This window comes from Spea bombifrons, chromosome 13, assembly GCF_027358695.1.
Source record: "Spea bombifrons isolate aSpeBom1 chromosome 13, aSpeBom1.2.pri, whole genome shotgun sequence".
Taxonomy (NCBI): domain Eukaryota; kingdom Metazoa; phylum Chordata; class Amphibia; order Anura; family Pelobatidae; genus Spea; species Spea bombifrons.
This window is the reverse complement of record NC_071099.1, coordinates 26,734,364-26,762,346: the sequence shown is the minus strand read 5'-3', so window position 1 is coordinate 26,762,346 and position 27,983 is coordinate 26,734,364. Positions and strand designations below refer to the sequence as shown.

At 45.2% G+C, this 27,983-nt stretch overlaps 1 protein-coding gene across 3 annotated transcripts; it reads right to left on the bottom strand.

Moving 5' to 3' along the window:
* Position 1: 1 nt before the first annotated feature.
* CYTH1 (cytohesin 1) lies at positions 2-27,130 on the bottom strand. Of its 3 annotated transcripts, none has more exons than XM_053454167.1 (13): positions 27,049-27,130; positions 12,033-12,115; positions 10,899-10,963; positions 9,784-9,850; positions 9,574-9,692; positions 9,352-9,432; positions 9,110-9,222; positions 8,791-8,939; positions 8,369-8,480; positions 2,662-2,738; positions 2,399-2,470; positions 2,066-2,220; positions 2-1,227 (listed from the first exon to the last, which is right to left on the bottom strand). In XM_053454167.1, exons 1-13 carry the CDS (start codon positions 27,119-27,121, stop codon positions 1,149-1,151), a joined length of 1,245 nt encoding a protein of 414 aa, XP_053310142.1. In that variant the 5' UTR covers positions 27,122-27,130; the 3' UTR covers positions 2-1,148. The 3 variants fall into 3 exon arrangements, with proteins under 3 accessions (XP_053310142.1, XP_053310143.1, XP_053310144.1); XM_053454168.1 differs by lacking the exon at positions 27,049-27,130 and adding an exon at positions 19,780-19,940 and having other exon boundaries at positions 2,662-2,740; positions 8,368-8,480; XM_053454169.1 differs by lacking the exon at positions 27,049-27,130 and adding an exon at positions 14,529-14,649 and having other exon boundaries at positions 2,662-2,740; positions 8,368-8,480.
* Between the last annotated feature and the right edge of the window lie 853 nt (positions 27,131-27,983).

The following is a 27,983-nucleotide window of genomic DNA, read 5'->3' as shown; positions in this document are numbered from 1 at the left end:
GTAGTCGTAATCATTTATTGGCTACTCCATTCCCTGCGTTACTCTGGCGGGCCGTAGCAGAGGAAGATAAATTAACACAATATTTAAGCTGGCCGCGTGCATTTTAATGGGGTTTTTAATAAGGCTTTTGTACTCCCTGCCTTGAAGAATAGATTTCTTTGGAGAATAAAATAAGAGAAGAAAAATACAAAACAAAAACTACAGGCAAAATATTTACACCTTTTTATAAATAGAATAAGGTAACACTGTTTCACTGCACAGGCCCCCCTCTAAGGGACAAGTACCAAAGGAAAACTTTACAAAAAAAAAAGCTAAATTATTTACTTCCGATAGAAAAAAAAAAAAGACCATAGACGATGGCTTTGTTTACGCACAGTTAAGAGGTTTCTCTTGTTCTCTGTACTGTCTATCCACAGATCTTCTAAAGGCTGACAGACCCAGGTTCCCACAGTAAGTTAGGTAAGAAAACCTGAGTTTTGGTTAATAAACATTTAACCTTTATACCAGAATATGGGTTCCCGTCACATTATTATCATTGCACGGCAGGTCCCCAAAGGTTTAGGAAAAAGATTCTCAAAGTACCGATTGCTTCCTCTGATGGCGGTAAAGATCTCCATCCTTAAGAACATGTCTTGTTCCTTGAATGGAATGAGTTCCGCCGGGCATTTTGGTTCAGGAGGACTTACTCTACGAGCGGAGGTCCAGTATGTCACTTGGGTCCTGGGAGGAACTTTCTAAATCCAGTAAGTTGAGGTTGTCCACGCTAGGTTAAGAAACATGGCTGTTGTCCCTATTTACAGCTTAAGGGAAAAAATAAACGTTCTGAAGGTTCTTATTTACAACAAAGATAACATACATTGCCTCTGTAGGGATTGTAGGTGGCTCAAAGGATGCCCTTGGGACCTCATGTGGGTAAAGGAACATGACGCACACCAAGAAGGGTCATTAATGGAATGTGGAACTTCAGCCCGTAGGATCGACGCACTCGAGGCCGAGTAAAACTTGAATATTCCCACTCGCTGGGGATCCTCCTCAATTTTTGTCCAAATCAACCAGATTAGCAACACCTGAACAGAGCTAAAGAGTCCACCAGCATTGGCAGGTGAAAGAGGCACTGTCTTAGAGGGCCGCGGCCACCACGCGTGCTCTTAATGTCTCTTGGTCGAAGAGACTTTCTTCTTTCGCGCAGCCAACATCTCGTAGAACGGATCCCTGCTGATGGCAGCCCTGTGAGGTAAGAAACAGGCGTTAAGAATTCGGTAACGTAACGGTGAGTAAAAGGACGCATCGAGGGGATGATGTTAAGCGCTATGGATCCAGTGTGGAATTTTATCATAATTCTGTTTCCAGCTACTTTGAATCCTTTTCACAGAAAGACCTACGGATTCATTTCCATTACAGTCATCGGCGTGGGAGCGCGGCCTCCTCTGCACTGTCTTTGCTTGCTTCGTACTATCTGGCTGAGCTGCCCGTCCAAAAAAAGGCACAAAGGTCCAACCTGCAGCGGAGCGGCGCACAAGGTAACGATGACAACGAAGCACGGGAACTCAGGGAATGTGGTTAAAAAGACAGTTTCCTGTTGCGTGTGATGTGTATGTGTGATAACGCACACGCAAAAGGAAACGGACACCGCACGCACAGCCTTTCAACGTCATCAATGCCTTAACAGCTCTCTAACTGCACCTGCGCCACTGACCAGCAGGAGGCGCTTTATCCCGATGTACACGGGAAAACCGGCACCTCTACTTGTCCCGTCTGGGGCTTTTGCTGGCATGAAAGTGCGACCAAAAATCCATACATCATGCTTCTCCCCCTATATCCTCTCCCTACCACCCCCTGTCAATTACAGCCTGGCAAACAATTCCCATTACAGACAATTAAATAAAAATAACTCGAACGTTTTTATTCAAAGTATTTCTATTCTTTTTCTAAACCTAAATCCAGATACACACAGGTACAAGGCAGTGAACCTAGGCGCATGCGCAGCCTGTCTCGTTAAGTGATGTGCAGAAGGGCAGATGACTAATAACCCCCCCCTTCCAGCTCCTTCCCAGAGACCACTCACTTTATACACTTAATCCACTCGTCCTTCTCCTCCGGCGTGGGCGCAGAGATCCGATACACAGTGTGGTTGCCCTCCACCACCCGGCCATCCGCCTCGGTCTTGCAGGCTTTGATGACTTGGTCTTTGTTATCCGGGATGTAGAGCTCAAAGCAGTTCTGGAGAAGAAAGAAAAGCCAGGATGAAGAAGAAGAACATAAACGGTGAAGGACGAGGTGTAGGCGAAAGAAGAACAGGCGGGGGGAGGCAACAAAGATTAAATCCATCCACTAATAATTCACTCCGACTACTCCAGGCCAGCAGACCCCGGCTACACCACCTCCACCGGTCACTTACGGGCTTCTTGGAATCTTCCACCTCGCGGATGCTGAGATTCTCCAAGGGAATTATCCCTCTGGGCTCCTTGTCCTGGGGGCAGAAAGCGATAGATCAGTCTAAACACCCAAATACCGGAAGCTCCATAGAGAGAGCGAGTATGTATGTATGTATGTATGTATGTATATGTATATGTATATAGGGACGGGTGCCCTGGGCTCTCGAGATGTGGAGGACCCCTTGTATATGCACAGTTGTATCGTATCTATCGCCGTGGCTCTTACCGTTGTGTACTCAAAGTAGTACAGACAGTTGTCGGTCAGAATGAACCAGCGTCTCTTCCATGTCTTCACGCGGCCCCCTGTAAAGGAGTATTGTTTCATGAGGGTCACGGAGCGAGCGCGGGGAAACAAAGAGATCCGATAGATCGGCTTTACAGGAGCAACGGACAGGGAAGTGGAGGAGCCAGAGAGGTGGGGATGGGGAGGAAAAAGCATTGGTCGTAGGAGGTACCTGGTGTAAGGAAGAGGGTCTGCTTTGGAGGAGACGTGAAATCAAACAAGAACATAAAAAAACATAAAAAGCAAAGCTGAAGCATAAGGAGGATCCCAGTGCGGAAGCAGAAGAGGACAACACCCACCAGCGGACAAGAAAAGCGGAACGACGGAGAGGAGGGAGTCATTATCACTTCTTATAACGGCCATCTCCGAGCTACTATACGGAGCAGAGCCAGCCTATCACGGGACGGGCTGTCCCGTTTACCCATTGTACAGCGCTGAGGAGTATGCTGGCGCTATATAAATCAATAGACAATCATTCTAAATATTACAGAAATAACCTGACTTTTGGATAAAAATTATATAAAAGGACTGTTTTAAAGCTTAAGCCTCCACGTTATATATATATAATATAAATATTATTATTATTATTAAATATTAACCCTATAATAGCCTATCATGAAGATTCTATGTAGCGAGTCGTAAAAGCACCGGCTGGAAGCCTTATATGTACGATGACAGCGGGGTAGAATAGGAAGGCGCCAGCTGCGGATTGTCTACCCCCCTTCGCCCTGATTTTGGGGCAAAACCTGAGAGTCCCCGGATATCCCCGCATGTAAAGCAGTGAATCACTCCGTGTGAGCGTGACGCGGACGTCACTGAAACATGCGCATACATGGCCGTGAGTCACCGTGCCGACGCTCGCACGTCACTGCGGGTTTACTGCTTTGTCTGCCCGGCGCATTTAACCAAAGCGACTTTACATTCATTAACCGTTTGATGACGTCTCACATTTGTTTGAAGAACAACGTAACACTAGACGGTTAGTCACAGCCCTCCCCCCCCCCGTGTGAGCACTACTTCCCGTTCTCGGCATCCGTATTATTATTCCTCCCCATTAAGTTATCTCTCCCCTGTTATTAAATTGCTGATTGTTGGTTAATCATTAAACTTAAATATCTCAAAATCAATAATACTGACTGATAAAAGAAAAAAAAAAAAAACAGGTAGTTTCAGCAAAGTAATTTACGGCTAAGAGCTGGGGGGGGGTGACATTTCGTCTTTAAGGGATCCATACATAGCGCCGGCCGTATATCTCGCAAACATACAGGTCCACGCTCGTGTATTATGGGAAAGTTAACTTCCTGTTTTGTTTTACGCAGCCGTCCTGCATCCCGGGCAAGCTTCCTGCGCAGATACCGCCATGATTTAGAACAGGTCTAAAGTTCGTATTCTATCTACACCGAAACGTCCAGGAATTTCCCAATTATAGATTAATTAGTAATTTATTTATTTTTTTATGAATCCGGCTGCGCTGACATAGAATTATCTAGAAGAGTCTGTAGGGGTGGGGAAAAAAGTAACAAATTTCACAGGGACTCCTACAGACCCATGCAAAAAACAATTGAATTTCACTTAAAATCAATTCTAAAAATAAAAATTTGCCCCAGAAACTCAGGCACCTAACGCCTCGCAGCGCTCCGGCTCGCTCCGAGTTATTACGCGTTATTGGGCACGGCTTCTTCTACAAGAACAAGAATGAGCTCGCCGGCTGCACCCTTTGCTCTCCCCGGTAATTCTTGGTATTTAAAGACGGGACACACAAGATAAAAACAAAAACAAACCAAAAAAACAGACCACAGGAAATGCCCCGTTCCTCACCTATGAGGTCATCGAAAACATCATTCACAGAGGACCACTGATCAAGATGACCCCTTTGCCTTCACGATGATAAAGATACACTGGCTGCATTCCTATGATAAGCTGTGAATGTGGAGCAAATCCCAAAAATGTCCTGCTGGTTTCCATGGCGACAAGCCCAGCCCCTAAATATCTAAATATCTAAATATGATTTACGCTTCTACGAGTGAAAGGTTCTGTAGCCAAACATCAAATGGTTTGTTTCTTTTGGGCGTTGTGATGTACCCCCAGGGACAATATATTGTCCACTTATATAGTAAGACCACCATCCCACTGGTTACTATGGTAACAAGACTACTTTAGAAGCTTTGTAATAGAGGGTTATAACCCTCTTTTTTGCCACGACCCCCATCATTTTACCATTTTATATATATTCTGTATATTTATATTTTGTATCAATCTAAAAAATTCTAAACATCACTATAAGCAACACTGAATTACGGTTTGATTATCTCAGCATAAACACAGCAATGGATTCTAACATCCCTGCAGCAGGGGCTCGGACGCCAGACCCCCGACACGATGTCTCTCAGCATTCCAGGAGCCAGACACCGGGAAGAACCATATGTGTGTGTAATATAATTTATATATATATTATATATATATATATATATATATATATATATAACGAGCCAACACAGCGTCCTATAACCAAAACACACCGAGCACTTACACTACCGTTCAAAAGTTTGGGGTCACTTAGAAATGTCCTTGTTTTTGCAGGAAAAGCACATTTTGTCCATTAAAATAACATGAAATGGATCAGAAATCCAGCGCAGATGGTGTTAATGTTGTAAATGACTACTGATTTTTAAAGGAATTTTCTTCATAGGCGTACAGAGGCCCTTTATCACTCCCATCACTCCTGTGTTCCAATGGCCCTTTATCACTCCCAGCACTCCTGTGTTCCAATGGCCCTTTATCACTCCCATCACTCCTGTGTTCCAATGGCTCTTTATCACTCCCATCACTCCTGTGTTCCAATGGCCCTTTATCACTCCCATCACTCCTGTGTTCCAATGGCCCTTTATCACTCCCAGCACTCCTGTGTTCCAATGGCCCTTTATCACTCCCATCACTCCTGTGTTCCAATGGCCCTTTATCACTCCCATCACTCCTGTGTTCCAATGGCCCTTTATCACTCCCATCACTCCTGTGTTCCAATGGCACTGATCCAAGTTTAAGTTTAAAAGGCTAATTGATCGTTAGAAAACCCTTTTGTAATTATGTTACGGCTCGAAATTTCCTTGTTTTCCATGAAAACAGCTCAGTGACCCCAAACCTATGAACAGTAGTGTGTAGAGGATTGCATTAGGAGGGGGTCCCGCGGGACCCACCAAAAAACTTGCGGGCGGTCTTGCTGGTGTTGCAGGCGGGAGCGGGCGGTCAGGCACTGTACCTGCGGGACCCGGTAATCTTGCACAGTCCCGCAAGGCTGCCTTCGCGCTGCTCCCTTACAGTGTCTCCTCTCTTGCTCCGCCCAGGAACAAAATGGAGTCACGTGATGTGACATCACTTCCTGTGACTCCTGGGCGGAGCAAGAGAAGAGACGCTGTGAGGGAGCAACTCGAGGGCAGCCTTGCGGGACTGCGCGGGAAATCTGCAGATCAGGTAAGGAGGTGGGCTTGATTGGCGGGCGGGAGCGGGATTAAAAAAGCAGTCCCGCGCAGGGCTCTACAGTAGTGCGCACGCACACACACACAGTATATATATTTATTCGGTGTAACGGCGACCACATCTGACTCATAAGTCTGCATAGAAGGTTTCTGGTTTAAGACAAATCCCTGAGGCGTCCGGAAGGTTTCCTCGTGAACCGGCAGATAATTGTGAGCAGGGTTAGTAAAGCTCGCTCTGCAGATCGCTTTTCGTGCCATGAATTCACAATGAAGGCGAGGCGAGTCCGGTACGGGGCGAGGGTTTCGCTCACCTGCCTCTTTGTTAATCATTGACAGGGTACTGTTTCTAAATAATCATATGTTTCAAAACGAATTCGGCCCCCGGACGGTCTCCGGGGGCCAGGTTGACTAACGCTTGTTGAACTGTAATCTCCGTGTTCTGAGGACAGATCTGCTGAATCAGAGTTATGATTCTGTTTGTGAACCGGCTGAACCGGAGCCATTTGCAGAAATAATATTTTAGGACGGGGAAAGATTGGTAAAAACACTCCAAGGCGGTGACATTGGGCTGATTAAGCCTTAAAGTCACAGAGCCCTCCACTTTCAATCATTATTAGAAAATTCTCGCCCTGATAACACAAAACTACTCAAATCTTATCTTGCGGCTTTCCGTAAACAAAAAGAAGGTCTGGATCTATTCACAGACACGTCCGCGGGGTCCACGGGACACGGCCTGGCCGTAAACTGGGTATTCAATAAGATGTGAGGTGCGTGGGAGTCGAGGTAAAGGATTTCAGCTCAATATACTGGTATTAGCTATGTGTTATGATGCATGCATGTTTCTCCCGCAAGAAGGCCCAGCACAATGTATTTTTATGTGTGCTAATTAGTATTTTTAAGGGTTAAAGATCATCTAACGTCTGTAAGGTCAAATGCTTCGTCTGGCCTTAACTAACAAGCTTTGTGAATAAGCCTGTATGACCCTCAGAGTTAAAGGGACTCTTTTAAACAAAATTGCCCCTGCCCCCACCCTCCCTAAAACTGCAAGGGGGGAATCTGCAGAATATAATGCTAATTCTGTAGCAGCCAATCAGTAGAGAGAAACAACGGACCATGAAGGGTGCTTTCTGCTGCAGCTCTGGAGCTGCAGCTTCTCCTGTTAAATGAATGCAAACATATTCATTGTTCAGCCAAACATCTAACTTTTCTGGGGTCTATAGATGGCTATATTCTTCATGTGGAAATACGTGAATTATCCACGGTGGACTCCCGGCTCTCTGGGATACCTTGGGGGATGAACAAGGACAGCAAAACAGCACAAGGAAAGTTTGCCAAGCAAGAAACCGAAAATGGGAAGCCAGAAAAAGTAGAGACAGAAGCAGCTTGAAGCTCCAGCCCTGCGTCCGCACACACACACTGAGCGCAGAACCGTGTCTACATACCTCCTGGAGGATGGGGCATGTAAAAAAAGCAGCCCGAATGATGGAAACATACAAATAAGGGGAAAAAAAAAGCAAAATTAAAAACCAAAAAAAGGAGATCACCGTCCGTCTCCCCCCTCCCCATGCGCAAACAGCTCAAATGAATATAATAACAAGGTGCAGCCCTATCCCACTGTGCGTGCCGGGAGGGAGAAGCATGGTGCCCCCAACCCATTGGTAAGTCCAGGTCAAATTTTAGTCTTGTAATACCCTTTAACAGTTGCATCATTAATGTGGTATTGGTGTGGGCCGTGTAAATATATGACATCACTGATAATGGTTGTGGTCGCTTGAGGGTGCATCGGGGAACACACGTCGAAATTTAGGATTAATCGGATTTGGTTTTTTACAACAATAACTCAAAAACCAGCTGTCGTGGTTTACGGGCTACTGGAATTCATTGAACTCACGTACTGTATGGGTAAACTGGGATGGCGCATGCTTGGTGCATCGCTAATCAGCCTTCAGGGTATGTTTCAGGCATGGAGCAAAAAATGAAATGGGGGAACTGAAAGATAGGGTAGTCGCGGCTACTTAAGAGGAAGAGGCAGTGGGATGAGGGTCCAAAAGACTTATACATGCGCCTGTCCTGCCAGTTTCTACCCCAGTTTGTCTTGTATTACATCCCGCTGGGGTTTCTTCTCTTCTCCCCAAATGATACTTAATCTTCCCACCACAAAGCAGTAAGTTACTCACCCAACTTCAAGAGCCAGCCCTCTCGGTCCGGGTTGAAGAAGGTGTGGGTTAGGTCATTGCCATCGTCTTCTGGGATCTTAAAGGGCTCGTTCTTGATACTATCAAACAGATTCTGCAAAGACAGCAAAACAGATTTAGCCCCAAAAATTTCCTCTACGCTACCCAGTGACCGCACAATGTTCTTGGCTTGCGAGCAGGGCTCTCTCCACCAAATGTATCGGTTTGTCTAAGTCTGTCAATTCTTGTCTTGTCAGATCCCTTGAATTTATGTATTGTATTAAGCGCTGCGTAAACTGTTGGCGCTATATAAATAAAAGATAATAATAATAATAATAATAGGGTGAAAAGTCCAATCAGTGTTTGGATTTAGCTAATAACACAGGCTGCTGATTTGATGCATCCACACCCTTCGACGCACTGACCCTCAGCAGGTCCTCTGGAAGGTCACCACCATCGTTGATCCCACGGTTCATAGCTATAAACCGCTCAACGCCTGGTTTGTCTTTGACGTTTGGATTGTGCAGGCTTGTGTTCAGCATGATGATGGCGAAGGACAGGACATAGCATGTATCTGCGGAGAGAGCGGTCAGTGGTCACTGGGAGGTACAAAAAAACAGAACATTTTTGGGAGGAGGAAGGGAAAAATAGAAAAAAAAAAACATATAGGAAGTGTCAAGGTGATGGGAGGACGGATCTCTTGAAGGACAACCCAAGGACCTTGTTGGGAAATGAAAACCATACCTGTAGATTGAAAGACCCCGGGGTTGCACTGGCAGTAGCGCTGAGCGAATGCCTCCATCATACGATCGATCTTCTGAGCCTCCCCCGGCAAGCGGAAACTCCACAAGAACTGACTACGGGAAGAACGAGAAAAAAAAAAGGTTAAGGATCTAAAAATAAAAAAAAACTAAAGCAGGATGAAGCTTTACTGTTTGGACGAGGGAATTAATTGTCCAGTAAACTGCAAACTGCTGCCAACTCACCGAAGAGCCTGTACCAAGTTAAGGTCCATAAATTCGTGAAGCTCCACAAATGCATGAAGGACTTGAATATTAAAGTCGTCTCTGCAGTCAATGTGAAGAAAAAATAAACCATTAGGCCCCATGCAACATCCCCTAAATACTCAACTCTACTGATGCCACCTCTACTCCAAGCCAAAAACCCTCTTGGTGACCTTAAGGAATCGCCGACACGTCGGCTCTCACCTCTCGCCCAAGTAGTCTCCGATGGCCGTCTTATTAAGTCCTTCTCCCTTGTACAGAAACTGCGCGATGTCCTCGCACGTATGCTTCAGCAGCTCGTTCTCGATGAGAAACTGGATGCCCTGTGCACACAACCCAGCGACACGATTACAGAAGAACATACCTCCTCCCAACAGAGGACAGAGCCGCTCCAGCATGGTCTTGGTGCCGTACCTTTTTAGGGTCCATGTTGAATTTCTTCCTTCCCATGGCTACCTGTTTATTCTTTTGCATGATCTTCCTGCAGGACGCAAGCCACGGAATCAGTAACAAAGTATAAAGAACCCCCCAAACCTTCCATCGCCTTCCAAAACATGGAAGCCGCTTCAGGTCTAAATTGGATCACTACCGTTCCGTGCGATTCGTCAAACTTAAACAAAACATTCGGCTTCCTCCATAAATAGCGTTCATTTGCATGCCACAGAGACATGCCGCGCAGGAACGTCTTACTATCTACAAATCTAATTGGAATTGTTGACAGAACATCATCCTTTTTTAACCCTTAAATATACCCGACAACAGCCTGGGATCCCTTAAAAACATGACGTAAAGGGAAGCTTTAATAAACGATTAAATAAAATCTGAATACTGAAATATACATTTTTAGTTCTGTTCAAGGCACTTTTTTTTTTATTCATCACTGAATCTCAAGACAAATATTTAAAAGGAATTTATTTCCAAATAAAATGTCCCGTCCTTTTCCGACTCTCTCCATATGGTATAATTATTCTGCCCCCCTTGAGTGGATACTCCTCTTTGGTGAAAGCTGATTGGCTCTGGCGGTCTTAGGAGGCGTGATAAGGGAAAAAAAAGCCAAACCAGGGCTGTAATTAGTTATGCAAGTTTTGCCCCATAGGCCACTGAACTCTACTCTGCTGGGGCAAAATGGTATTAATCCAAATATCTTGGAAGCCATCATGTTGATTAAATGATTTTATATGACGGTAAAAGCCCTTTACGAGACAATAATAAATTGCATTTAACAGACTCTTTTTGGAGGGGGCATCAACTCCCATTAATCCAGGTTACAAATGCGGGAAGAACTGTATGGGAAACGTCAATGAGTAACGAGGATAAAGAGGGTGGGTGGGAAAAATCAATGTACCACGCTGTGGGGACATGTTGGGGTTATTGTCCTAGAGGTCAAATGTGGGAATAGATAAACCCGTAGTCTGACACAAACAGAGGAACGCAGGGTCCATCGCGAGGTCAAAGCACAGCGTAGAAGTCGCATCAGCCGTCTCAATCGGAGGTCGAGATTTCTTAGAAATCAAACACAATCCCCTTACCTCTCCTCGGTGGATCCCAAGTTTTCAATTTCATTCGTAACTTCGGCTATCTCATCCTTCAGCCGCTGAAACAGAACAAGTAAGAGAGCGGTCACCGCGGGAAGGTGGACAAAGGAGACCAAAAGGTGGTGGTCAGGAGAGCCAACTCAACAGTTAGGAGGAAACTACAAAGGAAGGAGCGCAAGTCACAGAAGAGCGGGTCGTATTTGTTGGATTAACAGGGACAATTGGACAACAACTTGCTTAACCCTTCCCGGCCCTCCGTAGGTGAAAGGTTCCCGTCAGTTACCAGGTTTCACCATGGATTTGGCTTTCTGCTTAGTGACCTGAGAATGTTTTGTTTGGTGGCTGGGTGCCTCCCCTTATTTTTACTGTGTCTGTAGCTGCCCCCTCCTCGCTATCACCCTGCCACCACCTCTTGTCTTCCAACGACTCCAATTTTCTGCCCCAGAAAATTCCCGTGGAGCCGCCAGCCCGTGCCTAAGGGGGTGAAACTCAGACTTGACATGAGCAGACACCTGACCCCAAAAAACCCGATAGGGGAGGGAGGGATTGTTATGAGAACATCCGTGCTTTGCACATACACGGGCACAAGACAAAGCCGTCATTACCGAGAGGATGGCCACAAAGCCAATGTAAAAACAAACAGCGTGAGAACCTCTGACCCCAGCCAATCACTCATAAGCAAGGGTCTTTAATCACATGGAATGTGACAGCTTCTCTCCAGGTCAATCACGTTCTAGAAGCCCCTTTTGTGCAGATATCAGCATTTCCCAGTTACAAAATGTTCCTACAAAATACCAGGAGACACCTCACATATAGCTTGGGTGACAGCGGTGGCCTGACCTTCTTCTTTCCTTAGACCATTTTGGAGACTTGGAGAAGACACCTTGCGTGGGGCTGAAACGTTGGCTTTATCATTTGCTTTCTCCTGTTTTTCAATGAAACCTAAACATTCTATCATCCTGATACAGGCAGAAGGAACTGGGAAGCGGGTGTCATCTGGGTACGGAGAATCAGGGTAGCAGTTTAAGCTTTGGGGCTTACGTTTTCAGGAGGTGACAACCAGGAACGGAAAAAGAGTAAGCATAAGTTGAAGCCGGGGTGAGGCCATTGCTGAGAAGACCATGTTACCTGTATGTCTGCCAACAGCTCTTGCTTCCGACGCTGAATGTTCTCCAGTTCCTGCCGCTCCTCCGGGGTCAGGTCACTGGGTACTGTAAGGAAAGGAGTTTGCACATTATATACACATCGATCTTATATTATCACTGAATGTACGGTCAAATAACATCAAATTGTATCTACACCCTGAGCGGTCATCAGCTTCCACCTCAACCTCAACTCATCCACCTCCTACTTTGACCCGATCAAACCGCTACATGCCACGATATTGTGACGAGCCAAAGCAACGTGGCAAATATATTAACCGAAACCATGGTAACATGCACAGACACCATCCAAGCGATAGAGCCATATATATATATATACACGTCAACCTTAAGACGAGGTGCAGAAGACCCCAACCGATATCCATATCTTCAAGTCAAACCACAAAACGTCCTACGCGATGAGTCAGAAACCGATTAGAATTCCTTTCCTAGCAGAACTAATAATTACCGTGGCTTTAACCCTCTCTCTGCGCCGCGGCGACGCATTTCGTGGTAAAGCCCTGCTCAATCACCGGTGCTCGAAGCGTTAAAGCTGCTGTTCCAGTAACCGGAACATTGAATCTCCAAACCCCTTTCCAGAAATTGCTCTTTAATCGTAGAGTTGTCATCCGATTTTCCAAGAAACATTGTATCACGCGACACAAAAGCAGACGACGCTTTCTATCAATCAGACAAAGGATCTCAGAATCGGCTGCGCTGTTTTATGAGACGAGAAACCATATAAGATCTCCAAAGGAGTATTTGCTTAATAAGATGTTATTAGTAAACTAACCAACTAAAAACCAAAATATTGTGTAATTTAATTTTAATAACAACAGACGTAAGCAAAGTAATACCAAACACTGTATATAAATATAGAACAATCGCAGCATAGTGGGAGTTGTAGTCCCACGAGTTCCATCGGCTGCGCCGCCCTGATGAATAAATTAGGCTAGAAGACCTTTTAATATAAAGCTGATGGTGGCTAGTAAGCAGTAGAGGTGGCAAAAGTGGCAAAGAATGGAGATCACGGCTTAACCGACAGAGAAGAGGAACCGAAAGAAAGAAAAGAGAAGATGACGAGCTCAGAGAAAACACCTTATGGGTGAAAAATAGACGTACATATAGACATTATATATATATATATACATATATACACACACACTGCCTCATATGTATAATATATATATTATACATATGAGACAGTGTGTGTGCATATATATACATGTGCGTGTATATGTATGATATAATATAGTGTGTGCGTATGTGTATATATATTTATATATATATATATATATATATACACACACACTATATCATACATTTATATATACACATACTATATATATATATATATATATATATATATATGTATATATACACACACACACACACTATATCATATGTATATATTACACACACTGTATCGTATGTATACAGTATATATAGGCTAGGACCCAGAAACGTGTCTGTCGCTGACTCCCACTGCCACAAACGCAGTTGCCGATGAGCATGTCCCCACAAGCCACGTGTCACTGGAGTTCCAGTAACACAGACATGAGACATGCAGCCGGCAGGGAGACAGACGTGAGAGCGCCGACACACACGCTGCTCACCCCAGGAGCCCCCTAAAAACACCCTCGCCGCAGTTAACCATTTCCATCCAAAACAACAATCAGTGGATTCTCTATTTTATGGCACAAAATGTACAGTCAAATAATTTTAAAAAATCATATACATGCACAGATACACACAATTTATTGTATTAGCATCACGTTTCCAGAAAAATCTGATTATTTCATAATTTTTTTTAAAGATTTTATTCAGTAAAGTCCCCTGCCAGGTAAATAAAAAAAATACAACTGACATTATTAAACTGAGTGACATCATAGTGACCTCATTTCCCCTTTAGCGGAGGATGTTGGGACAGAGCGAGTGGATCCCTGCGTGATGCTTTATTTTTTTTAACAAGTGTTGCCAAATGATGATGATGATAAGGGGTACATTTGCTTATCTGCCCCTTGAATGGATGTAAATAAAATGCTAAACACAATGAAATTAATAAAAATTAATGAAAAGGAGCTTGTACATTCAAAGAGTTCAGAAAGGGTTAAGGAAGGGCATGTGCAACGCTGCGGAATATGATGGCGCTATATAAATCAATGAATAATAATAATAATTGATAGTGGGAGTGAAGCAGGAAGGGTGAGAGCGTTCATTCTGTACAGCAGGAGCTGAGTGAGTGGGAGGCAGTCTGTTTACGGCAGATTGCTGGGGTATTGCTGGGGTATTGGGGGCATCGCTGGGGCATCTCTGGGGTATTGGGGCAGCATCCTGTATGGATGGGGTCTATAGGCAGTGGAAGTGGTCCAGCGTGTGATGAGTGCAACCTGTTACCCCTGGTTACATCCCCATCACCTGTAATTACCCCCCTCCTGTGGCACCTGCAGGGATACCCCCTATGCCCCCCCACACACCTTACCCAGACTTGCACTGAGCTGCCCCTGTCCCTGGGAGGGGGTATCACGGGTCAGGCTGCGGTCCAGACACCTAATCTGCCCCTTCTCCCCATCCTGGGAGGGCACTGCCCAGCTATGCACAAGTCCTCACCGACAGCCATGGCAAAGGAGGGCAACAAGGGAGGCAGCAGGGGGCATCCAGCCCTCCACCCCCAACAGCGGGGACCGGTGGGCAGGCGGCTGGGGTAAACCGTAGCAAGATGCAGCGATCAGGGAGACCGGCTCCGTGGATGCAGATCTGGACCAGCTCCTCCCCACGAACACGAGTGGGGGGAAGGGACAGGCCTGCGCACACTGGGCACCCCTTAACCCTTCCCCTGCTGCAGGCTCCACATGGAGGGGTTTGCTCTGACAGTGTGTCCAATCCTGTTTCACCTCGGTGATTGACACATGTCAATCATCTGATATATATATACTGTACACGTATACTGTATATTATATACACACTGACGCATATAGATATTACATATATATAATATATATGAAATCATAGAAGTCGGGTAGATGCACAATATGTATTTCTAGTTATTTTAGAGCAGAGGTTGAGCATAGCTGCCAACAATCCCAACAGACCAGGCTTTCCCATCGGCTGCCTTGATTATCAGGCCTGCCAGCACATCTGTTTGGGCAGGAGAACACCCAGTGACATCACAGCGCATAATGTGGGTGCGCCCCGCGTGTTACATCATATTCCACCCAAAAACCTATTCATCTCTGCTTGTGTAACACGAAGTGCAGGGTATTAGCCAATGAATTGTGCCAAGCGAGGATTCAAGAGCTTACACTTATTATATATATATTATATACATATTATATATATCGTACATCAGTTTTTCTTGCGCATGCACCCGCTTGCTGATATACAGAAGCAGCTCAGCCGCCAACTTTGAATATATGGTAAGGCGTCCCCGGCAGTGACATATCCTGGCCTAGACTGGCAGGTCCGGGGGGGGGGGCAAACTAGGGGTAGATCACCCTCTGGTTAAAAATGGTGGGTGGGGAGAGGGGAAGTGGGCCAGGAGTTCCCAGGTATAAAAAAAAACCAAAAAGGTGCCCCAGAAATACAATTAAGAGTTAAGATTTGCTTTAAAAAAAATTAAAAAGTTGTTTTTAGTTAAGAAAACCTAACAATAGAATTGTAGAAGTAAAGAACACAATACTTTGATACAACCAGAGGCGTATCTAGGGTATGGCACCTATGGCTCGTGCCATAGGCGCCATTTGAAAGGGGGGGGCAGTGAGCGGCTTTCAAACGCCGTCTTTTTTTTTTTTTGATGCGGAGGAGAGAGAGGGGCGCCTAGCAACCGCTCGGCGCCCCTCATTCTCCTCCACGAGGCCTCTACCTCCTTCCCGGTGCCGACATTTAATGCTGAGAGCCGTCATATGACGTCATATTTTGGCGCTCAGCAGTGAAGCAGCGGGCATCGCAGCAGTGCAGGAAGACGGAAGTTTCGGGCTCCCGTCGCTGGATCTCAAGGTGAGAGAACTACAAAGGGGGAGAGGGGTTAGAAAGTGATAAGAGAAGGAGAGGGGGTAGATATAAGTATGAGTGTGAGTTAATGTGTGGATGAGTTGTCTGAATTAAAGTGTGAATTAGTGAGTGACTGTAAAAGTGTTTGTGTATCATAGATGTATAATTATGGAAGGCCAAAGATGGCACTAGCAGGATGTTTGAGCCTTGGGGACCAAGATGGCACAGGCAGGGTATATATGGGACAAAGATGGCAAAGGCCGGACTGTTTGGGAACAAGTTGACTTGCGCTGGGCTATTTGGGGACAAAGATGGCAAATCTTATGTGTGTTATCCGGGTGCTGGTCAGGTTCTATGTGGGCAGTGTGGACGCCAGGGCTGGCTTTGGGGTGTGCAACCTGTGATATATGCCTGTAATTTAGGGGGTTTTAAATATACCTTTAATGCCGAGTTTTTATGTGAATTCCGATTGATCTGTGCCTGCAAAGCTGGGTTTGTGTTATTCTGTAGATCCATATCTGCTATGCTATGTTTCCATACATTATTTATGTGTACCTGCAAATACAGGGTTAATATGTCTTATTCAGTTGATTAATACCTGCAATGCTGTTTCCATGTATTTATTTGATCTATACCTGCGATGCTACGTTTCATATTTTATTATTGTATACCTGCAAATGCAGGATTTGTATGTCTGATTCTGTTTATTTGATCTATACCTTCAGTGCTGAGATCACAAGTGAATTTCAATTGATCTGGGTTTGTGTGTTGATCTATACCCGCTATCGGCAGCAGGGACTAATATTTATATATATGGGCAGCAGGGCCTAGTAAATGGGTTTTAGATATTTGGACAGGGGCGCAATAGTAGATAGGCCTCTGGTTACAACAAAAACGTTATCACAACAAAGTGAGTGTAAGGTCCTCGATGGGAGGTCCTCGGCTTCGCACATCGCTTTACTCACAGAAAAAATACATTTACTGGAAATAATGTTTTTTAATCTTTCATCAAATATTCTAAAAATGCCATCAAATCAATCTCTTTAAAAGCAGGCATGGGGTACGGTGATCACGCACCCTGGATTCATTGTAACTGTAAGGACGTTTTACTTTACTGAGAGGGTGGTAGATAAGTGGAGCAGCCTCTCAGCAGAAGTGGTAGAGGCTAATAGAGTAAGGGGGATTTTAATGTACGGGGCAGGCATATGGCTCCTGAATATATATATATATTTAATAAAAATGGTCTAAAATTCAATCAAAAAGAAAACATATTGGTGGGCGTGCCCGTCATGTACATTGTCTTTTTGTAAACAAGGATGAGTTGTTATTATTATTTATTGTTTTCCGTAGCGCCATCATATTCTGTAGCGCTGTACAATGGGTAGACAGGGCATGATGTATATAACATAACAATCTGTGGTTGTATTATATAGAAGCGGGGAGCAGAGGCAAGGTGTGGGGTATGTGAGGCACGAGAGTTATTTACAGCCCCCGACACATTCTAGGAATTTTAGGAAACGCATGTTACAGGGCAGCGGCTGCACCTTCACGGTGTAGGAATATCGCCGAGTACCCGCCAGGCTCGGTAACAATCACTAATCCGGTGATAATCCGGGGATTCGCCGAACGGGCACCTGTCATCGGAATATGGCATTGTGCGGCTTGAAGAAGTAGCCATTGTGGCTTTTTTTGGGCTATAAATTGACCTTTCAGTATCTTTTAATCTTAATTCTGCTGTGGTGCTGTTTGTTCACAAAACTGGGAGTTTGTAGGAGAATTTCGGCTAGCTGATTTAACTATACATCATGCAGGGCCAGCTCAGCCTTTCTTGCAAGAGACACTCGTTGCGGTCGGCACATTGATAGCGCCATCAGATTCCGCAGCGCTGTACAAAGGCTAGACAGGACGTAACATGTCCTATGTTATATAAGAAGATGATACGCAGAAACAACAGGCGAGAAGAGCTTACATTCCACAGACCATCAAATTACACCGGAATGTGCCAAACCGGACACGGTGCAAAACCTCGGAGCGCAGAGGGAGCGGGTATTATTATATTCATGGTTCAGGGGTTCACCGCAGCGCCCCTTTACTTCTATTTCGCAAGAAGCGGAGGTGGTTGGTTGCGTCCCGTGTCACAATCATGTGGTGATGACATCACGCGGACTTTAGTCATGGAGAAATTCTCTACTCTTCTCTACCTCTTTATGAAACCACCGGAGCGGATGTTGTGGTCGGTCAACCAGTGGCCAAAAGTCAGATGCATTGGCCAATGGCTTCGCCTCTGGCAACATGTATGACCTCATCAGTAGGATGACCTCACTTCCTTTTTCTTGTCCCTAAGCCTGAGGGCCAAAATGTAGGGCCACAGTGGACACCAGGTCCCATGGGGGGGGATACGCAGCCCCTTTCCTTCCCTGGCCGAAATCATCTTCTAGGATCCCCTCCAAATAGGGACCCCACTGAAGATGGCGGCCAAGGGGCAGCCCCCCCCCCAACAAAATCAACTCTTCAAAGACCCGGTTCCGCTGTGGCGTTTTGCATTGTTATTTTTTGTACCGGGAACACTTAATTATCATGTGACACAGAAGCCAGCCCAAATGATTGCCCCTGAAACCCCCCACCGCGATCGACTGTCTATTATTTACTTTAATCCCTCTTTTAACCCTTTCCCTCCCAATACACAATAAGTCTGACTTCACAGGTGGGCTCCAACAAAAGATTAACAGAACGGCTTTAGAATGTATTAAAAAGGCGCTACCGGCCATAACGTTTATTGTGGGAACCCCCAATTTACATCGCTTACTGAAAAATCCGATGTAACGAAGGGGGAGGATATACTAAATTACCAACTCTTACAGAAACACATGATTTAATGGCAGATCGGCCCCATTCGGCTCCCGCCTAGTCGCCCGCTCCTCCTGCTGTAAAGACTCAGACCTTAATCAGTCTCATCTATGACTCAGGAGACATATGTCTATCCCATGCATGTCTACGTTCATGCGCAGTATTAACCTCTACCACTTCTGCTGGGAGGCTGTTCCACTCATCTACTCATCTACCACCCTCTCGGAAGCAAAAACTTCCTTACATGAGCTCTGCCCTCCCCCCGGTTATAATGCTAGAAAAAAGCTTTTATCAACGTGGCTTTCCCCCGAATGTTTTTTTTTTTTAAGTAATAAAATTAGAGAAAAAATAGGAAATGCGCGTAATCCCAGAAACACAATGTTTTTTTTAAGAACTCCTCGCCCTGCTGATTATAATTAAATATCATGATTTAGGGTGTAACAGACCTGCCCCCCCCTAAAAACCGGTTCCTACATCCACCATTCCAGTTCCGGGCTTAACTATAATTCTCCCAAACTTCCATCCCCGCCGAGGCACAAGCACCTGGCTTTATAATCCATTATTACACGTTAATAGAGCGCCGCCATATTCTGTAGCGCAGCACAACACCCATAGAGTGCCACCATATTCTGTAGCGCAGCACAACACCGCTACAAAGTAATGCGTAGGGCGACGAGAGTCCTGCTCCGCAGAGCTTGCCATCTAAATCCACGTACAGAATAACATTAAAAGAAACACAATGGAGTTTTTGGGGAGAAATACAATATATCACAAGCTCATTTTGGTGTAAAATTGTATGAAAAGTGTCAATTTGTGAGATGTGATAAATATATACATTTTAAATGTAAATCTATAGAATCAGTAACAGTTATTGGGTGTTTTTACCCCAAACTCACCATCTGTTATTAGCACCATCTTCTCTGCTCGGAATGCGGACTCAGCACAGGTTGTGGGAATTTGCCCCCCTTCGGAGCTCTTTGATAAATAGGGGTCCGGGGGCAGGAGGGGTATCGGGGCTTCTCGGGATTGTCACCGATCTCCGGCTGCCGAAGCTGACAGCTGCACACACACACACACAGGGCAAAGGGAGGGGGCGGGGCTGTGAGAAACACGTCATCCTGCCCCCTGGGGGGGTAGAAAACTGTCACACCCTGTTCCTGTCATAGCCAGTGTCTGACCTACAACGTTAACCCCTGCAGCTCCTGCTGAGAGTACACGGTGCGCCGGCCTGGGCTTTGTTATTGTTTTATTCAGAGATGTTTGTAAATAGTAACTTCTACCCCCGGCCAGGGCTCCTAATGCAACAGGTAATGTGGTATGGGCCAGGCTGAAAGGGTTAATGCACCCCAGGGGCGGGCAGACACAGAGGCATTAGAAAGAAAGGGGTTAATGCACGGATAGCCTGCCCTGGGAGAACAACATAGGAATGCAAGGACGTAGACACAAACAGGTATACACAACGAGTACACACACAGGTATACACAATGAGTACACACACAGGTATACACAGCTAACACACACAGGTACACACAACAAGTACACACACAGGTATACACAACTAGTACACACACAGGTATACACAACTAGTACACACACAGGTATACACAGCTAGTACACACACAGGTATACACAGCTAACACACACACAGGTATACACAACGAGTACACACACAGGTATACACGAGTACACACACAGGTATACACAAGTACACACACAGGTATACACAGCTAACACACACAGGTATACACAAAGAGTACACACACAGGTATACACAGCTAACACACACACAGGTACACACAACTAGTACACACACAGGTATACACAGCTAGTACACACACAGGTATACACAGCTAGTACACACACAGGTATACACAGCTAGTACACACACAGGTATACACAATGAGTACACACACCCAAGAATACACAGCTAATGCACACAGGTATACATTACACAACCAGTACACACACCTAAGTATACACAGCTAACGCACGCAGGTATACACTACACAACGAGTACACACACAGGTATACACAGCTAACACACACAGGTACACAAACACACAGGTATACACAACTAGTACACACAGAGGTATACACAAGGCACGTACAGACAGATACACACAGGTTCACGGCACAAGATGCACGGTCAAGAGTATTTCAAATTTGGGCAAAGAAGAGCAAAAAGTCTTTAGCTAAAGCTGATACCTTTTATTGAGCCAACATGTAAAAAAGGTGTGAAGTTACATAAGCTTTTGAGAGCTCAGAGGTCTCTTCTTCAGATAGGGAGATAAATTGTGGAAACACCAGACTTTTTTATTGTATTTTCTCTGTTAGATCATATAGTGGGGCTCGTTGTGAATTCCCTTACGGGCAGCCACCAGGTCTAACACCCTTAATACAGAGTGAGCGGGTCTGCGTGGCACCGGGTGCCTGCGGAACGTTCCAAGCCGGTTGGGAGTGATGAGATTATCGCAGCTCGCAGGCCGTGCCATTATTATCTGTCAGGCAGCAGCTGCACCCACGCTGCGGTTACACAGACACACAGCCCTTTCCTTCCTGTGCTCAGATATAGGGAACCGGCGGGGTTATTACCGGCAGATTAACACACAGCGATGTGCCAAGTTCTAGATAAGAGAAATGTCACCATCCGGTACCAGAGCTCACAGCACGACGGAACATAAAGCCCTTACAAAGTACGACGTGAGAACACAGCCAACCACCAGCTGGACGTTTACCGGACGTTTGTCGGGTAACACGGATCTATACGTGATTGGGGAGGTGTGGCCTTATACATATAGTGTCAGATGTGCCGTCCCACGCTATATGTAATTATGTATAGATCAGTGTTACACAACTGGTGGCCCTCAAGATATTTATAGCCCACGTCCAGCATGCAGGAAGGGACATCGCATACATTTCCTGCATGTTGGATTAGTCTCTATGGAGGATAAGATGGCACAGGCAAACAATTTGGGGGCTTAGATGGCACAGGCAAACCATTTGGGGGCTTAGATGGCACAGGCAGACCTTTTGGAAGCTAAGATTGCACAGGCAAACCATTTGGGGGCTAAGATTGCACAGGCAAACCATTTGGGGGCTAAGATTGCACAGGCAAACCATTTGGGGGCTAAGATGGCACAGGCAACCCATTTTGTGGCTAAGATGGTACAGGCAAACCATTTGGGGGATTAGATGGAAAAGGCAAACCATTTGGGGGCTAAAATGGCACAGGCAAACCATTTGGGGGCTAGGATGGTGCAAATAAGCTGTTTAGGAACAAAGTCGGCACTGTCAAATTGGTGGCAAAACAGGCACTGTGGGCATGTTGCTTGGTGAATTTGGGGGGCCTGGGGCAATTTTTGCACCAGAGCCCAGTGGCTTGGAGTTTGGCCCCTGTCTGAAAGCCCATGAGTTCTATTGCATTATATGACTCTACGTCACATTCTGGTCCACCATTCTAGGCATCTCTAGAAGAACTTGCAAGCCTCTCCACCAGAGTTTGATGGGACCTTTTATTCACCCAAACCTTTTTGTGACGATTAATTATATGTTTTTAGAACAGGCAGATGTCACTAGAAGGTTTTTAAAGGTCCGTTTGACGTCTCTCATGGGCAGCAGGTCCCCTTTCATAGATTTAACTTATGGTAGCTTCATGCCTGCTCCATGTAGGAGGAAACGAGAGTTACCGAACGAGCTGGGAAGGTCTACGGAAAAGAGCCTCAGGGCTCCTGGTATTTAAATCGCGCACAGAGCAAACAAGTCGCCATGTTTTGATAATGGTGTCTGGGTGGTTACTCAGTCTGACAGGGAGTAGGGGAGCCGAGTGAGGGACAGGCAGAAAGGAGGACAAAAGAGACAGTTAAAGATTAATTAGAAAAACAAAAACATGATTTACATTGTCTCAGTACCGTTTCAGAGATTATATCTTGAAGTAAACCATGATCGGCTCGGCATGTCTGGAATGCAGAGATATAGTTAAGCAAAAGTGAGACCACATATGCACATACCTCTCATGAACAAGCCTGGGAAATTCACCATGCCCTTAGTTAATGTGCAAAATGTTCTGGGGAAGAGTTACATAGTCACGTCATACAGTTGTTACATTATACTTGGGCATGTGCAGCGTCCCTTCCATGGCCTAATGATGGATAGAAGGCGGTGGGGCTGGATGGAAGGCGGTGAGGTTGGATGGAAGGCAGTGGGGCTGGGTGGAAGGCTGTGTGGCTGCGTGGAAGGCGGTGGGGCTGGGTGGAAGGCTGTGTGGCTGCGTGGAAGGCGGTGGGGCTGGGTGGAAGGCGGTGGGGCTGGGTGGAAGGCTGTGAGGTTGGATGGAAGGCGGTGGGGCTGGATGGAAGGCGGTGAGGTTGGATGGAAGGCGGTGGGCCTGGGTGGAAGGCTGTGGGGCTGGGTGGAAGGCTGTTTGGTCAACCGCACAGAAGAATTAGACCTCTGCTTAGGGTCTGAGCGTATAGAGGTGTCACCACAAGCTTCTGTTAAATGTTAGAAAGCTCATCCAGTGGGGTGCCAGAAACAACGTTCGTCAGGGGCAGTAATAACCCTAGGGGCCCATCCGGTGTTTGCGTGGTTGATTCAGGTGCATTATTATGCGTTTCTCACCGCAGTATGAAACACCTGGATGGGTTAAACCGAGCTGGAAAGAATGTGACAGAAAACAACAACAAACCAGGGTCTTGTGACACAGGGTCAAACGCAGGCCTAGACCCGCAACAAAAATGTTATTGAGATCTCATCAAGGGAGATTTCCATGAGACTAGAAAGCCTGCAGCTCACAGACGTAATAGTAGGTTTCCCAACCCATATAACCAGCCACAGCCAGGAGAAAACGGGAAGCCCTCGATAGTAGAGCATGGAGAGGGGAGGGCAACTGCTAACCCCGGAGGTGACCTAAAAGTCACGGGTAACTCACATGTCTAAGAGTGTTGGGCAAATTCGCCATTTACAAAAAACTTCAGAGCTTCACGTTGCCCAGAGCTTCCCACTGGAGCCGAAGGCTTAATGGTTAGATTATATATGGGACCTCTGTTCAGAGGGGGAGATAGGTCCACTATAGAAGTAGACAGGGCGAAAGGCATGGTCTCCCAACCACCTTCAGTGTTGTGAGGAGGCTGTATGGGATAATGGGTATCGATATTACGGCTCCTCGGGCTGGTCAGAGGAGATCAGAGGATCTACCCAAATGGCCCATGATCCCCACCGTCCTGCAGCTAGCTGGGACAGCGGAACAGTGCCCCCAAAAAATGAGACTGTCGCATGAAAACCAAGACTTTTGTGAGACCAGTAACTTTTCTTACGAGTTTGGTGGTAAGAAGGAGACTTGGCCTTCACTTGCTAAATACATATTTGACTTTCTTTGCTCCTGTAGTAAACCTGTTAACCAGAACCTTCTGCTTCCTGTCTCCTTGTGGTTATGGAGATCCTGTAGAATGATTTAAGTTTCCACGTAGGTGCGGTTTCAATGCGAGCTCAGTACATTTTGGTGACAATAGATCGTACTAGTACAAGATAATTATCGGCCTCCAAAGTAAAGAGAGCGAGATCATGATGGGAAGTCTCAGCTCTCAGTGAACCCCAAGTACAGTGTGTAATGGTGGCCCTAAAACATTGCTGCCAATAATAAAACTATTTAAAAAATTATCAAAAAATGTAATAATGCTATCACCTGCATTTTTTCGTTATTAAACATAGAGGTAGCATCACTTGTTGTCCTGCTTTCAGCAGTGTTTCTGTGCATGCGCATGGATGTCTCTTTAGACCCCCCCGGGAAATCATGTTTTTGCGTAAAAAAGGTAAACTATAAGGCGATGCTCACTTGTCATAGTGATTTAAAATGACTTTATGTCCCTTTTTTTTATGAAGTAATGGGTTACAACTCTGTCCCCTATACTACATACTACTACTACTTAATTTACCATACTACATACTACTACACACTATCCCTATACTACATACTACTACTACACACTGTACCCGATACTACATACTACTACTACACACTGTGCCCTATACTACATACTACTACTACACACTGTACCCTATACTACATACTACTACATACTGTACCCTATACTGCATACTACTACATACTGTACCCTATACTATATACTACTACATACTGTACCCTATACTATATACTACTACATACTGTACCCGATACTACATACTACTACACACTGTACCCGATACTACATACTACTACTTACTGTACCCTATACTACATACTACCGCTACTTACTGTACCCTATACTACATACTACTGCTACTTACTGTACCATACTACATACTACATACTGTACCTTATGCTACATACTATTACATACTGTACCCTATACCACTTCTACATACTGTACCCTATACTTAGCATACTGTACCCTATACGTACCATACTACATACTACTACTACATACTGTACCCAATACTGCATACTGATACTACTTACTGTACCCTATACTACATACTGTATGTTATGCTACATACTATTACTACTACATACTGTACCCTATACTTAGTAAAGGTACCATGTTTGTTTTGGGAATGTGCTGCCACCTGCTGGAAGCACACATGAACTGCTTATTTGTTATATGAGTGCATGGCCGACTTATTGCCATTCTATCTCCGTCTGCTTATTTTAGTATTTATTATTATTATTGTTATTATTATTATTATCTTTTAGTTATATAGCGCCAAAAATTTCCGCAGCCCTTCTTACAGTCTCCACATTCAAAGAGTCTGACAAAACTAGAGCCGGCAGACGATACATTCGGTAAAGAGGGTCCTGCTCACCTTTTGTTCAATAATATATATTCTAGGTCAGCTAGACATAAAGCGACAATATATCGAAAGCATTTTATTGGAGCACTTAAAATCTAAAATTAATTTTGTTCTGTTTATAAAGCAATAGAATCTGATCCATATAGTGCCATCATATTCCGTAGTGCTGTACAATGAGATATTACACTGCTTCTCTGTAGATGTTACAAAAACAAATCTAATTTTAAAAAATGCAATAGCGTTTTGTATCTTTATCTTTTTAACCAATATAAACTAATAATAAACTCTCAAGAAGCCATGCCAGAAAGCGAGAAATGTGCCGTTTCACTTAAAAAATAATTGCACCCTCTAGTGTATTATCCAAATAAACCTTAGCAGAGCTGCTATTGTATTACTTTTACAGAGGGTTTGATCATATAAAAAATTTAAAAAAAACAGAAACTTTTTTCAACCTATCAGTGCGTGTGCTTCTGTGTCACATGACAGTTAAAGGTTCCCGACAAAAATTCCTTTTTGGAAGGGTTTCAGCATGCAACAGCTTTAGGAATGGTGCCTTGATCTCGTTTTAGATTCAGGAGCCACATGCGTATTCCATGCATGTTTAAATTCCCTTACTGTGTTAATCCCTACCACTTCTGCTGGGAAGATGTTCCACCAATCTACCACCCTCTCAGTAAAGTAAAAGTTTAGTTCTAAGTGTGTTAAGCAAAGGACAGACTGTCCTTTGTTTTCTTTTGGTTCAGCGAAGTGTTGTAGCTTATCGTACAGACAGGAAGGGAAAGCGAGCGGCGGATACACAACGTATTCACAGCGGCTTTCGGCCAAGGTCTCGGATATCCAATAATCTCCTTCTCCAAAGTCCAGCAGAACCGGTTAATCCCTCTCATTTCTAATTACATATAAACGTAGTTGCCCCCCCCCTGCTAAAAACAAGCAAAACTCTTTAACCGTATAAATACCGTAAGATTGCAACATTCCCCGGAAAACAAAGGGTTACGCGCTACCTGAACCAGGTTAAAACCTTTATCCTTAACCAAAAACACGCGGATGGTGCGCAGACCCAGGATCAGTGGTAATGGTGCAAATACATTGATTACAACAAAAAAAGGTAACATAACCACCCAAAGCGATGAGCCGGGGGACCCCGATTTGCCCCACTAGGCATATTGCCGGTACCAGCCAACCAGGCGTGCGTGTACGTTAGGAGGTTCTTGTATATAAGTAATATAAGTGGAGGAATCAGTGTTAAATATTCCGCTGGTTGCTATGGTGATTGCACCATAATCGTATCCAAAACCCCAATCTCTCTCTTAATGAATAATCCGTGCGAAGGCAGCCAGGACTCAGTTAGAGCACGAAGCCCCGTCATTGCTTACCGGGTTTGACGGCGACGGAGTTGTACAGGAACGCCTGGAAGCTGGAGACGCAGAGCTCGCTCACCGTCCCCATGGTTCTTGTTTCTCTCGGGGGGGGCACACGGTACCTAAATATCCATTCGGATCCAGAACCGGCGTAAACGCTCTCGCCGATGCCTGGAAGGTTTCAGATCGTGTATGTTTCAGAGCCGGCAGACCACAGAGCTGTAACTTCCCCACACTTATCTCCCCACCCCGGATACTTTGTAAGTAATCGTGCCAGTGGGATGGGAAGCATTCTCTCTGAGAGAAAAGGAGCCGGGTAATGAGTTTTCCTCCCCAGATCCAGCGACGCTTTGGACCGACGTGGTACTCTAGTTCTCAATGCAGTTGCATAGCAACCGTGTGAGCTGAAGGTGCATCTTCTGCAAAACACGCCAATTATAGGGATTATACGGCAAACAGGAGGGAGGATGAAGAGAGTTTGTGTCAGGTACCGAGTGGAGGAGTGTGAGAAAAAGACAGGGGGCGGAATGTTCTGCGACGAGGAATGTTTTAAAGGTATACGGGGAGATGAGTAAATAAAGGGCCCTCCACCCCTCAGCCGCATTATTATTATTGTTTTTATTTTTATTGATTTTCTTTTTTTATAATATATATATTTTTTAAATAAAATATCGACAGCCGTTGGAGAAGGTTATATATCATTGGGACGGTAATTATATATCCCCCTTTTATTGAAGCCTATACAATATAAAGCCTGTTGAAGGGCATTGCTTGTTCCCAGCGATTGCGCATGTACCCACACGCACGGACAGCCGCCATTACTGAGTCACTGGTATCAGAGGACAGCCGTGGTATTGGTTCCAGAGGAATTGCTGCTCCGGTCACTTTCAAAAACACAGCCTCTACTGTCTTTTTGAGAGGGAAGGCCCCTATATAAACCCCTGCGCTGT